General features: G+C 46.8%; 1 protein-coding gene across 1 annotated transcript in view; it reads right to left on the reverse strand.

Annotated features, from left to right (window-relative positions):
* add1 (adducin 1 (alpha)) overlaps nt 1–12,017 on the reverse strand; it is a 28,432-nt gene extending 16,415 nt beyond the window's left edge. The window contains 10 exon segments of the mRNA XM_084483246.1: nt 4–102; nt 467–558; nt 561–609; nt 1,299–1,448; nt 1,767–1,847; nt 2,167–2,301; nt 2,303–2,319; nt 2,998–3,160; nt 4,148–4,353; nt 11,878–12,017. Coding sequence (XP_084339372.1) covers nt 4–102; nt 467–558; nt 561–609; nt 1,299–1,448; nt 1,767–1,847; nt 2,167–2,301; nt 2,303–2,319; nt 2,998–3,160; nt 4,148–4,339 — 978 coding nt within the window. The 5' untranslated portion in view covers nt 4,340–4,353; nt 11,878–12,017.
* Nucleotides 12,018–14,411: the final 2,394 nt, after the last annotated feature.

The following is a 14,411-nucleotide window of genomic DNA, read 5'->3' on the forward strand; positions in this document are numbered from 1 at the left end:
AACCTGGATCTCACAGGCGGTGATCAGGTTGTGGATGTAGTAGAAGGCCTCTTCCACAGTCTCCCCTACGGCCACCAGGCCGTGGTTCCTCAGGATCAGCACCTGAACAGAGACACGATGAAAATTATGATAATGAAAATGATCGCAAACTATTGAAAATGACGGATTTATCGCGTTCGAAAATTTGAAATGAGTCTCGAGCACAACATGAAGCGTTGTGCTCTGAAACACAAGCCCTCGAATGCACTCTCACACACACCCCCTCCCTCACACACACACACACACCCCTCACACACAGTTCTACCATCACACACACACACACACACACACACACACACACACACACACACACACACACACACACACACACACACACACACACACACACACACACACACACACACACACACACACACACACACAAACAAACACAACCACAACCCTCCCAGCCCCCCTTCCCCCTAACCTTGCTGGTGGGCCCCAGGTTCTTCTGGATGAGGACGCTCTCCTCCTGGTCCACCAGGATGCCGTGGTAGTCGTGGTAGGCCACCTCGCCAGGGACAGGGCCTCCGGGGAGATGGGCAGCAGGCCACACTTCATGGCCGACACCTGAGGACGGCCAAGCGCACCCACAGTGAGCGCTCTGTGCACGGTGATCCACGGTGATTCACAAGCGCATCCCACATCGCTTTTGTTTACATTCTTGGCCCCGGGGCGTTAAAAAGCGAAAGGCTCTTAGGCGGAATCCACACAACCAAGTTCATTTGATTCTATTTGGTAACGGATGTCTCAGGGAAGCCAGGAGATCCGATGTCACTGGTTTGATCCCCCAGAGCGGTTTTGTCCTACAACAGAGTCCAAACTAAGGGCGCACTCACACTACGCAAAGTTGCCCTGTACCGTACTCAAGTACGATTGCCCCCCCCCCCCACTGTGCCGCTGGCCTGTGCTTACACTAGGGCAATCTCAACTGGGCCTGAGTACGGTTGCCTCTTGTACATATAGGTTGCGCATCCGTGCGCGTGTCGGCTCATTTACCATCTGTACCGTGGCATGAGCACACCTCTCCGAAGTGTACTGAGGCCACGGAGTTGAACTGTACTTGAGTACGGACGGCGTGCTCACACTGGCCAAACGATCTAGACTTTAGGGGGGCAAACGTACTCGGCTACAGATGGCCTAGTGTGAGAGCGCCCTAAGTGATTTTGACTCTATTGGTAACGGATGTCTTTGGGAAGCCATGAGAGCTGGCTAAACGCCGGTTGGGGAACCGCATCACGTCCGACGCCGCTCCTTACCGCGGCGCCCGCTGAGCTGTGGATGTGCACGATGCACTTGATGTCGGGCCTGGAGGAGTAGATGGCGGAGTGCAGCGTGAAGCCGGCCTGGTTGACCCCCAGGTTGGTGCTCCCCCGGTCCACGATCTCCCCCTGCACGTTCACCTTCACCTGGGTGGACATGGGGAAAGGGAGGAGGTTAGAGAGCTCCCCTCCAGACACAGGCCAGAGCACTGGGCATCTTCTTGCCAGAGAAATTGAGCGAGAGTGAGTGAGTGAGTGAGTGAGTGAGTGAGAAACAGAGAGAGAGAGAGAGAGAGCATGTGTGTGCTTGTGTGTGTGTGTGTGTTTTGAATGCAAGTTTAGTGACGTGATGTGCGGTGTGTGACAGATGAAAATGGATCAAGATTGAACGTTAAGGCAACAGGAGTGATAGATAGTACCATCTTTAAAAAATGACAGTCTGGCCGTGTTGTAAAGGATTCTTACCAGACTGGACGCAGTGACTTCACTGTACAGAAGCCCAAAGGGGACAATCAGAAAGTTGTCCTGGTCCGAGTTGACCCTGACCTAAAAAGAAAAAGAAAAGATTAGAGGAGTCTTTTTGTGGATAATCATGCTGTGCAGCCTTTTTGTTGGGAGGGCAAAAAACTCAACCACAGTGTTCAACAACCTCCCCTGGGATGTATAAAGCATCTAGGTGATCTAGATCTCGGTAACCTTCCAATGTCCCCCTTTCATCCATCAATAATACAAGGCCCCAGTGCAAAACAACGCTAAACCATCTCAACCAAAACCTTCCAACGCCGACGCTTTGTAAGCTTCCGACGGCGTGTAAGCGATGCCTGTGAAGAGGCCCCCCCCCCCCCGCGGGACTGGTCTGACTCACGGTGAGGTGGTTGTAGATGAGCTGGGACCAGTTGAACAGGTCTGTGAGCCGGTAGAAGGCGGCCAGCTTGCAGCGCAGCAGCTTCTCGCCCTTGTCGTAGGAGATGGAGTCCGAGCCCCGCAGGTCGTTCACCGGGGGTCACCATGCCCAGGCCTGCCAGGGGGAGGAGGAGGAGGAGGAGGAGGAGGAGGAGGAGGAGGAGGAGGAGGAGGAGGAGGAGAATAATATGAGAGGAGAGGGTGAACAAACAGAGGAGAAGAACATTATGCGTCAAGTCTCCGACTAATGTGTTAGAACATGTCATATAAGATGTTCTCAAGTTCATACCAAACATAATAACATCGCTTAACATTTATTCTAGTTCCACGTTGACACCCTCTGTCAAACAAACACTATTCAGCGCTCTCGTACATCATAACCTCGTCAACAAAAACAGAATAAAGCCAGTCCCTCTTATATTATTGAACACATAATAATAACAATAGATCGGTTTTTTATGGCGCTTATCTAAACACTGAAAGACGCTTTACAAAAAAAGGAATACATAGATACAGACAGACAGTACAGACACTCAAACAAAAGGAAAATAAACAACACCACAACAACAGACAAACACATTAAGAGAGAGAGAGAGAGGGTGGAAGATAGCGGAGGATGATTTGTCAGATGTTGTAGGTGGGAGATGGGTTTTAAGTTGACCTTTGAATGAAAGTCAGGTTAGTCAACACTTCGACATACATTTATAATCTACATGAACAGAACAGCCATGCAGCCCGTGAGGCCAGTCGGGGGGGGGGGGGATTGGGGGGGATGGGGGGGGGGGGGACTCACTCATGTTGAGCGCGGCCATGCCTCCCTGGGGCGCCGCCGGGTACATGGAGGGCATGCTGGTGGTCATGAAGTCGGCGATCTGCTGCAGGGCCAGCAGGCTGGTGGGGGTCTTGCCCGTCTTCATCTGGTCCTGGATCATGGTCTCCAGCTCGTCGCAGAACGCCTGCGAGACGGATCAACAAAAGAAAACGGGAGTCAGGCACAGATGGCGGCGGCAGCGGCGGCGGCGGTGGTGGCGTCGCTCGCAAAACATCCAAGAGCGGGCGAAGAACTGCCGCGTAGTGGATCACACGCGAGAGAGAGAACGCCGACTGCAGTGCGGTTCGAATGTCGTCCCCTGCTCTACACACGCCTACACTGGCTATCCTTGGATCAGCTGCCTCTTCCACTCCATATGGGTTTTTTTTTTTTTTGGAGGCAGGTCACGTGACCCATCGTGTGGGCGGGGCACAAAGAGAGAAAAACACAGGAGCAGTTCTAAGCTAGATAGCGTGAAGGTTTTTACTGCTGGCTGACCCCTGATACTGTAATGTAGTGTTACCCAGAGCTGGACACAGCACTGGTAGCCTCGCTACTTACATAAGACCACAGTGAACCCCGTTTTAACAACGCTGCACTCCAATAGTCGTTCTTTGCTGAATTTGACAGAAACAGTGGACAACTAACTAGCAGGTACCTAAAAATACCGTAGCCTAAATGCTCAGCTGTCCGTTGGGCTCGAAGCCTCTGGCTCCTCCTAGTGGACAAACATATTGAGAAGATCTTTTTTCCTATTGACAGCAGTGACACAAACAAGGGTAAAGGGACCTGCATATCCAGTCACATTCGATTCATTATTAAATAAGTTTTGTGACTCGATATTCTCATCCCTTCGTCATTGTCGACCCTAATGTACAATCAAACGTGGCGCACACACAACTACATGGAGGATCACCAATGTTCATAGTGCGTGCGTGTGAGTTTACCTCTGTGTGTGGCATGCGTGTTCTTATGTGTATGCGTATGTGCATGCTTATGTGTATGCGTATTCGCGCGCGTATGCGTATACATGCGTGTGCGTATACGCATGCGTGTGTGTGTGCGACCTTACTTCCGAGTGTGGCGTGCGTGTGCGTGTGTGCGTGTGTGTGCGTGTATGCGTGCCACCCACCGGACTCTGCAGGATCATGGAGACCCTCTTGCGCTGCTCCATCATGTTGAAGTCCTGTCGCAGGTCCGGGGCCATGTTCCTCTCCCGCTGGTACTCGGGGCTGCTCTCGTCCACCCGGTCGAAGTAGCGCTCCTTGTGCGGGGCGGTGGGTGGGGGGGCCGTCACCACCCCTGCGCCTGAATCGCCGTTCATCCTGGACTCACCTCCTGCAGGGGGAGGAGGAGGAGGAGGAGAGACGACAGGGTATCCATGGTTTAACGTTTTTTAAAAAGTCGTGCTGCACGCTTTTCGATGTGATAATGGCTGACTTTTAATTCTTTAGGGACACCCGCCAATTCATCTTCAAAGACAGGCCCAGTCTAGATTTGTAGCAGAACTTGGGGCACAACATCATATTAGATTGATATTAATTATATCAATTTCCGTTAAGAAGAACGCTTTCAAAAAGTTTTCCATTAGGAAACAATTCGGTTTGCTGCTCATATTTTATACTGCATTGTCCACCATTCAGTGGACACTTTGTGATGAATAAAGGACCAATCTACTCATCTATCTAAACGGAGGAATTAGGATGAAAGCCATCCAAAGCGTAATACCATGAGCGCATTGCAAAGGGTGTGACCCAGTGTGACTCCAACCATGGCAGTGTTAACCCATGCTCAACCAGTTGAGCAACACAGAACCGTTTGTAAAATGAGTGTGTGAGGTGCGTGACGATGCTTTGCATACACATCCTTCAACATCAGCCGCCCCCTCTCACACAACGATTCAGATGTTATGTTAAATAGTTGCATCCGACTCTACACAGTGGTAACATATCAACATCATATTTGACATACGCTTGGCTTGTCTGCTTGTGCTACACTACACCGTTGAACAGTAGTAACTAGGACTTTGTGTTGCCGTGTATGTGTGAGTGAGTGAGTGAGTGAGTGTTTGTGTGAGACATATTACAACACAAGAAAGTAAGAAATGGAGGAGAACAATAGGGAAACGATTAGGAACGAATAGGAAATAACATGAGGGGAAGCATCTATAAATCAATCTCAAAAACCAAACCCAAGGATGATCAAGTATTGATTCATTCCATCCCAGCCCTACTCTACTGTACCGGTACACCATGTCACCTAATGGCACCACTCAATCAGGCTTCTCAGATCTATGCAAGGTGTGTCCGGAAGACAGGAAGTCAGCGGGGGATAAGAGGCCCCTGGGAGGCCGAGAGGCCCTGAGCCGGCTGATGGACAGTGAGAGAGGCTTCCTCAAGGTAACACCGTAGATAATGCGGTAATGCACGTCGCCGGAGCTAGACAGCACATCGCTCGGCTCTACTTCCTGTCCTGTCGTGCGTCTCTTGTCTGCCACTCCCAGGACAGAGGGGTTGGTATTGATGTCCTGTCCACTCACCCCCCCCCCACCCTCTGTCGGTTTCCTGTGGCTCAAACCCCACCAGAAGGGGTGAAATCACAGCCCAAAGTCCACACCCGCCAGCGGAGGCCCGGACGAGGTGGAAAAGAGACATCGAGACACCGCCTGTGTGTTTTCCTCACAGGAAACAGGATGACATTTTGGATACAAACCCAGGGCCATGGGTGATCCCAGTTAGTGTCGTGTTCACGGCAGGACTGCCTGAAACCAGAAGCCAACGGCCCAATTTTGTGGACTCTAAATTGCCGCCATCGGCGTGGTAGTCACCCTTATCCAGACAATGGACTGCAGTGTGTAGATAGACCATTAGCTTGCATCAATTTTATGGCTTAGCAAAAAAAACTGTCCACTCCGCTTCCATGACAACTGAAAGTCAAACTCGAAAGCATGTGACCGCGAACACAACACATACCGTCCTCTCAGTGCGTTCCCCGCGGGAGAATTTTCATACATACTCTTAATACACTGTATGATGTTATTGGATGATAATGAGAGTACATTTCTGTATTTCTCAATTCAATGAAAATCGAGTTCTCTCTTAATCTAAATCTAAAAATAAAACCGACACCTTTGGTACTGCCAAATAGCTTTAGTCACGGATGAAAAGTGAACGTGTTCATACTGCAACAACTCTCAGGAGCGACACCTTCATAACGTATCCAACGTTATTGCTAATTTTACACTAGAAACGGGCTCTGATCCCAAACGTGGGCACCATCTCACGTTTTCCTCGGTTGAAGAAATTCCAGATTGTTGCCATGGAAGTCGAGGCACTGAGGAACACCTCCATCTTAGAAGCCACACAGGGGCCCTCTGCATCCACAATACATCCCGTTTGATTCGGCTCTGTCGCATCTTCCTTCTGTCGCTTCCTTTGAAACATCTTGGAATGAATTGGGTATAAAGTATAGTCGGGGGAATAAAACGACTATGCTGGAGACGGCTGTACTGAGCTTTCCCCTCCAACAGTTCTGGTGTGGACTGCACCAGACCGCTGTCCTGGGTTTGTCCTCAAACAGATCTGGAGTCGAAGGACCCCCTTGTTTTGTTCCGGCCAACTGGGTCATTAGTCACGCTTCGATACATCAGCAGAGACGGACCTCAGTACTGTTGCCAAATGTGCTCATTAATAAACTAACTTTCTCTCAACCCCATACTCCGTTATGTATAAGATGATGTTGTTTTACAGAATAACTTTTTCCGAAACTTTTGCTTGCGGCCGGGGACCAGACAAGACAATGCAATTACCAGAATGAAGTCAGCTTTTTTGCCACTAGGCAGAATCCACAAATAAGGAGATTTTTATGTTTCGTCAACGATTCTCATTCTGTCTGCCTGACTCTGCACTTACAGACATGTTGTGTCTGGAGCTTTACTTTTAGTTTTGGAAGTAAGAAAAAAAAAAAAAATGCCATTTGGCATTTGCAAGAGCATAGGTTACCAACAATATGTCCACATCTCTACATTAGACAATTACAGCAGACTGCAGAGGTATGGGGTAACAGGATATACGCCTTTTGGTAGAAGCTATGTTTATAGAAAACCACATACTGTCATATTTTAAAGACATAAATGATCAGCAACGTGTTAAAATGTGGAGGAAGATAGGACCGCTCTGATCACTATGGAAACTAAACTCATTGCCATGGAAACTGGAGACGGTCTTCAGCCATGACTGTTATGTAAGAACAGCTGATCGTATAGCTCAAGCCAGTCTGCATGGAAACGTGCACTTTTTAAAAACAGCAAACCAGCACACACGTTGACTACATGTGTTACTGCAGATCGTGCTGATCATTTACAGATAGGAGAAAATGTTATACGTTTCATTTTGTCGTTTATAATCAATATTGTTGCCACGCACCATATGCTTTTATCCAACTATAGATAATATAAGGCACATGCATTTTTCCAACAATTTAAATAGAGCAGCGACTATACTGAATATAAAATGAAATATGTGTGACTTGCCAACGATAAGAAGTACTTAGCATACTTGTGCATGGAAATTAAGGAAGAGTTTGCAACCCATTTGCCTGTGCCAAATCGTCCCAATTCATGACATTCCCTCTAGTACAAAGGGTCATCTGGAGGGAGAACTGAATATTCAAACATGGTGGCTGTTGATGGCCACTCTCATGGTGCCATGAACCAGGATAAAGAAGTACCTGTTTTAGTAGAATGTTTACTTTGAAACGCCGTGCTGCTGATCTAGATCGGTTCCACTGATCATCATCTCTGCCCACAGGCTTCCCTCTCCCCGCATGACACACCAAACGGCAAGCCAGACTCCTGGCCTCAAAATGTCCCTTCAGGGAAGTAAGGAACCCATGGGTGACATCATCGACGCAACACCCCACACCCATGTTTTGATAAAGTCTGCGATCCAACTGATGTTGCGACCAGACCGACCTGGGGACCCATCAACAACCACTATGTTTAAATATTCGGTTCTCTGGCCAGCTGTAACCATTACGTCAGGGCAGATAACACCCATTTCCTTCTAAACCGCAGCTTGGGAACAACGCTAAATGGCCCTGTGGCCCAGCCCGGGTTTGACGAAAGACACAAGGGAATAAACTAAAGCAATAAATCTATTTCACCATGCTATACAACCAGGCAGTTCCGTCAAGTAGACAGTATACGGAAAGTGCTACATTGAATAGGTCCAAAAGGTCACCGGGTCAGGACCATAAGCCAGCAGAAACACAATGCTTCATTGCCATTTTCTATATTCAACACAGGCAAAAAAAACAATATACCAAACTGCTGGTTCATGCGACAAGTTTAGTCTTGCAGAAGGCTTAGCGAAAGTACACAGAAATTTTTGCTCCTTGGCGGCTATAATAATGCCTCAGATTCATACAGTAATTAAAAGAGAATTGAGGACTGTGTTGTTCACCGAATGGCCAATATCCAATCTGCAAGTTTGTGACTTATGTTTACATTTGTTGTTTTTGTTTGTGATGATGTTTGGTCATTGATAAAGTCAGGCATCTTGCTCAAAGATGCCTACAAGTAGTGTGCAAAGATTGGGGTTCGAAAACAGAAGAATTCAACTGGGAGTAGAACCCTTCACAGAAATCGTGTTAGCTTTCTTCAAGATCGCAGTATTGGCAAATATACAGTATGTATAGATAAGCTAAGCAGCGACAACACCAAACTATGGGCGTTGGAGGAAATCTGTACATAAAGATATCATGTGGATGTATGGAGGTAGAGTCTGCTTCTCGCTTTCTTTCTCAGTTTTGCCTTTGAATGGAATTTCCCCGTTGTCTCTGGAGACCCGACGGCGTGATTAAAATGGTTGTCTCAACAACAGTGTGCTCTCATGAAAATATGTATAGACAAAAAAAAAGAAAATCATCAATCGTCGATTTAGCTCGCTCCAAAAATATGCCAGTCAAGCGGACACCCATGGAAGCACCACAAAAAGTCCAGAAAACCAAAACAGTACAGCATTCTGACTTTTCTATGAGGGCCACAGAACTGTGTCTCTTTGGGTTTAAATAACGTCTTTGGTTATTCAAGGGATGGCCAGTCCAGAGAGGCTCTTTATATCTCAAAGCTGGACGCCGTGGATGTCATTTCAGGGCAGGAGTTTATCCCACAAGCAGCCTGCTGTTTACTGTGCGTGTGTGCGTGTGCGAGAGTGTCGGGGGCGTCTAATAGCCGACCCACCGTGTTGACCGAGTGACGGAGAGGAAAGGAATGCATCTGGTGGCCTTTTAGCCTCAAACGATGTGCAGCAGGGTGCTCGTTATCTGTGGGTCTGTGCGTTACCACGGTGCAATGTGAAGAAGCCTGTACATCGTCTACAGAAACGCAATATCAAAATACTGAGAATGTAATGTCATGGGCAGTTTCCAATTACTTTCATTTATTAAGTGAAGCCTGTTCTTATGAAGACCACCACCTCCAACCCTGGATTGTGATAACTAGGACTTAAGTTAACCAAAGAGCATTAGGGGTCAATGGAAATAAAGAAGAAGAAAAGGCTTCGCAATATAGAGTATGTAATAATTTAGTAATTAGGTTATGACACAGCATACTAATACACAAGCTACTATTTGAAACAGAGTGGACTGATCTTAACCATTAGAGTGGTTCAGATCAATATGGAGCCGCAGCGCAAGAGGAAGACCAAAGACGAAGGCCCTGATGTTCCCTGTGTGAGCAGGCCGTGTCTGGGAAGGCGGGGATGGCAGGGCAGTGGCCTCCTCCTGACTTTATCGCTCTCTCGATCGCTCTAGCACTCTGCGTGTGTGTGTGGCCAGCACAGATCAATCATGTTTCATATTTCCCCGTGCAACTGTTCCCTCCCAGCCCAGTGATTGACCAATAGCCTCTTATCTTTGGTACCATACTTGTCCATTAGAATAATTCCCACCGCATTCTTCCTTTGGTCAGCAGAAATGCTTCAACTAATGCATTTTGGAAATCTTCATTTAAACAGCAAAACACAAGACACAAAAGACAAAAAAAAAAACTTTGTGCATCCATAGCACAGCCACTACTCTATTTTTTCTCAGAAAATGTTATCTCATGGATTGATTATGTTGACCAAAGCAACAGGAAGGGTTTGGTCCTTGCTTTAACAATTATTTGAACAACAGCGTCTTCGAAGGCTTGTCTATTTGCCCATTTCTAAAGAGGCGAGACCAGCAGCAAAACAACACAGTGTTCACTGTTGTCTTATCTTTTTGCTGCAGATTTCAGCAGCGACAAAAACACAAGTATGATCCAAACACAACAAGGGCATAACGGTTTTAGCTCCCCTTTAGCTAATGTGCTGTGGCAGAGGAGAGGTCAAAGAGTGTGGCTGATGGTGTTTGCATGCAGGGAGGGTGGTAGTGTAGAGAGTAATATAGGCCCAGTGCCAGTGAACCAAAGGCAGTTGAAATTAGGAACACATTTCCATCTGCACTGCAGTCAAGGGAGTGGACGACGGGTCCACTAACCCCCCCCCACCCCCCACCCCCATACAGTGTGTGCGAGTCAGGGGGTTATGTACTCCCGCCACCACCCCCCACTCCCAATAGGGCAGGAAGTTACCATACCAAACAAAAACACAGATAGACGGACCGACTCGTATATTGGAGCTAGGATTGTAGTCAACTATGCTAATCCTCGGGTGGCGGGGGCGGGGGAGGGGGGGGGGGGGCTTTACGGTTGCATTTACAGGAGATGCACATTAGAGGACTTAACAGTTTACAGTCCATGTAATACACACGATGGCCTAAAGTGATGCACCGAATGGCCAAGAGGGAACGACGATAACCTATGATGGAAACATTCCAAGGGTTTCATACATTATAGTGACTTCTCAATCCGGAGGGCAACAAAGACGTGTGGTCAGTCCACACACACACACACACACACACACACACACACACACACACACACACACACACACACACACACACACACACACACACACACACACACACACACACCAGGCAATAGGATAGCCTGGGGGTACTTATGTATGAGATGGAGGCTTTTGCAATAACGTCCAAAGCTAGCGTAAAACTCGCGTAAAACTCGTCCATTTGCCCGTTAAGCCAGACATGGGCCTACTACATATATATATATACATAGCGATGAGTCAGCGTCATCGATATTGACGTTCTCCTATTTTAACTATTCAAAGCACGACGAGCGATCACCAGCTGAGTGTAACCACAACTAACCGATCGACCCCCACCATCCATGATCCAGTCCTCCTCTGACCAGGAGCTGAACCACCGAGGTCAACGGCGGGGAATCGATAACTAGACCATTATTAAACTGTTGGTTGACGCTTATTACTGCATTAACTAAAGGTTAGTTAACCCGTACCCTCAGTGTAACCGGGGAACAACACGTTGCGTAAAATGTATCTGAACATGTTATCCAGACACTAACTTGAAAGCAAAAGTACCATAGAAAAGAATGAAGGCGCGCACACACACACACACACACACACACACACACACACACACACACACACACACACACACACACACACACACACACACACACACACACACACACACACACACACACACACACACACACACACTACACACACACACACACACACACACACGCCCCTCTCTCTCTCTCTCTGCAGACTCCATGGGGATAGCAGCAGCAGAGCGCCGTTAGCATTAGCAACGTAGCTAGCGGGGCTTGCTATTCCGGAGCAACCACAAAGAAAAACAGACCGTAATAACCCACCACCCCCGTTGTAACACTCACACTACTGCACGGTATGGTTCGTGAGATCGTACACTGTATTGGTTGAATGCAATACGTACCCGCTTGTCGCTGGAATAATGCAATAAAAACAATGCCTCGCCGAAGAGACAAGGCGATTCCACTATTTTATCCCCTACTGATAATAAGGGGGGATCCTCGCCTCTGGTCGCACCGCCCATCCACTGTCTGCCTACTTGGGTGCGGCAAAAGATTAATGCCACGCCTGGCCATTGGCCGGGAAGATTACAACACAGGGCAGTAACGACGAACCCGATTGGTAGTCAGGATTTAAGCCCGCCCACACCCATGTATTGGTGCAGGGTATTTGTTATGTTGTTGTCCGTCCATAGTCGACTGTTACGAAGTCTGCATATAAATGACTAGAAAACATTGGTTTGCAGTATTTTTGTGTATTTATACACACACACACACACACACACACACACACACACACACACACACACACACACACACAATATTTCTGTGCAAAGCTGTACAGGGTGTCTGGTTTTAGCAGCGTATCCCTATAAATATGAACCATTGGGCCAATCATGCGGGACGAACAACGCAGACGATAACCCCTAACCGTAACTTTAAATATAGCGCCAAGACCTTGGCCTTAAGAGTTGTTGCTGTTGCAGATGTAAATGACAGAGTCTACCATCTGGTCTCTGTAATATGAGTGTCTTGCTAATAGTATAATGCACTGCAAGCGCCGTCTGAAGGTAGGCCTATTAGACAAAGCTGGTATGAAGACTTAAAAGGCTTCTTCTAAATGGACTTTGCAGTGGCCCATTCTCCTTACAATTAAGAAGAAGAAAGTTGAGTTGAGTTTTATTGGCATCTAAATATTTGAAAAATATTCAGCAATTTTCAATCAAAAGAAAAGTAGGCGAATAAAAAAAATAAGCGAATAAAAAGATGTCTTTCGTTGGAACTGCGCCACCAAATATAAATGTCAAACAAAACACAAAACAAAGCTTCGTTATCCCATCTTGACCGCCAGAGGTCACTGCTTATCTACAACATACCTAAGGTTTACGCCTGAGTCATTGCTGCTTTATAATATAGTGTGGTTTAGTGTGTTCTCCCAATCTTAATGCAAATCATTGCAGTTCAAGCTTATACTAGAAACGTGTTATAGTTTTTAGTCTATTACTAAGATAGCTACTGAAAGCCTGGATACCCAGTGTTATTGTCCATCACAAAAAAAATGTTGATCATCATTGTTCATTGTTTGTGTGTGTCAAACAGAGAAACTGTGACATTTTCTCAATGCCATAGGCTGTTCTCTATCTGCATCTTCTCAAAGCATGGTTGAGCACATCATATGTACTAGAAAGGTAATATAGGGCTGTATGTCCTTTAGTATTTTAATGATGTTAGCCATATATACCGGTATGTAGATATTTGTTTACTGTGGGCCCACAGATCACTGAATAATCTACACAACCGAGGAATCGGTTCTCTACCAACAGAGAGGTATGTTCACATTGTACTTGTCATGTGCAATGACAGCCCTTCATTATCAATTCATTAGGGCATAGCGTACTTACAACTGAACATAGAAATGTCAATACTGCACATGGGAGTGGTCAACAGCACAAATGAACACATTAGTATCACATGTGATGTGTATATTCAGTGGTTTTATGTTTGCATTGTTGTCTGGATGATCGGATTTCCCTCCCCCTCCTCCTGCGGGGAGTCAATAAAAGGTTATCTCATCTTACCTTATCTGATGTCTCAACCACCACTGGTCCTTTCAGGGGCTGCTAGTGATTGTGTTCTGCCCAGCAGCATGGAGATACCCCATCAGCTATAGGAGCTCTAAATAGATCTGACAGACAAGTCTGAAGGATAGGACAGTCCAGCACGGAGCTACAACATAGTCTACAGTCTTATATACTGGTTAACCCACTCATAGTCTAATGATTCTGTATGTGCGTGTCATTTGTATGTGCGTGTCATTTGTGTGTGTGTGTGTGTGTGTGTGTGTGTGTGTGTGTGTGTGTGTGTGTGTGTGTGTGTGTGTGTGTGTGTGTGTGTGTGTGTGTGTGTGTGTGTGTGTGTGTGTGTGTGTGTGTGTGTGTGTGTGTGATAAAACAGAGTGAGAGCAACAGAGCCTGAGAATGAGAGAAACAGAGCCAGAAAGTGAGAGGAACCGAGACAGATAGATCAAGAGAGATTAATAGAGAGAGAAAGTTTCAAAGAAAAAGGAAAAAAGAATGCAGCAAAGAAGGCAAAACTACTCAGACATAAAGGGCAAATGAATACAAAAACAGGTATAACCATGAATTAAACCATGTGTATATAATGGATATATGCCTTCTAAGTGAAAACAAATCATCCACACTCCATTATTGCATTAGGACCTAATCGGCACACATTCCCCCGTTCACCTGTTTCCCCTTAGCAACACATGTCACCGTGGTGGAAGATAAGCACAGCTGCTTTACAATTCAGCCATCACTTAAAGCTCCCTCAAGCCCACAAAGATCTTAACTGGAAGCTCCCAAATCAACAGTTCACTCACAGGATAACACACTGGATTGAGAGACACGCGAAGTATTTAAAAGAAAACAAAAAGAGC

Source organism: Micromesistius poutassou (genome assembly GCF_964030765.1).
Source record: "Micromesistius poutassou genome assembly, chromosome: 18".
NCBI lineage: Eukaryota > Metazoa > Chordata > Actinopteri > Gadiformes > Gadidae > Micromesistius > Micromesistius poutassou.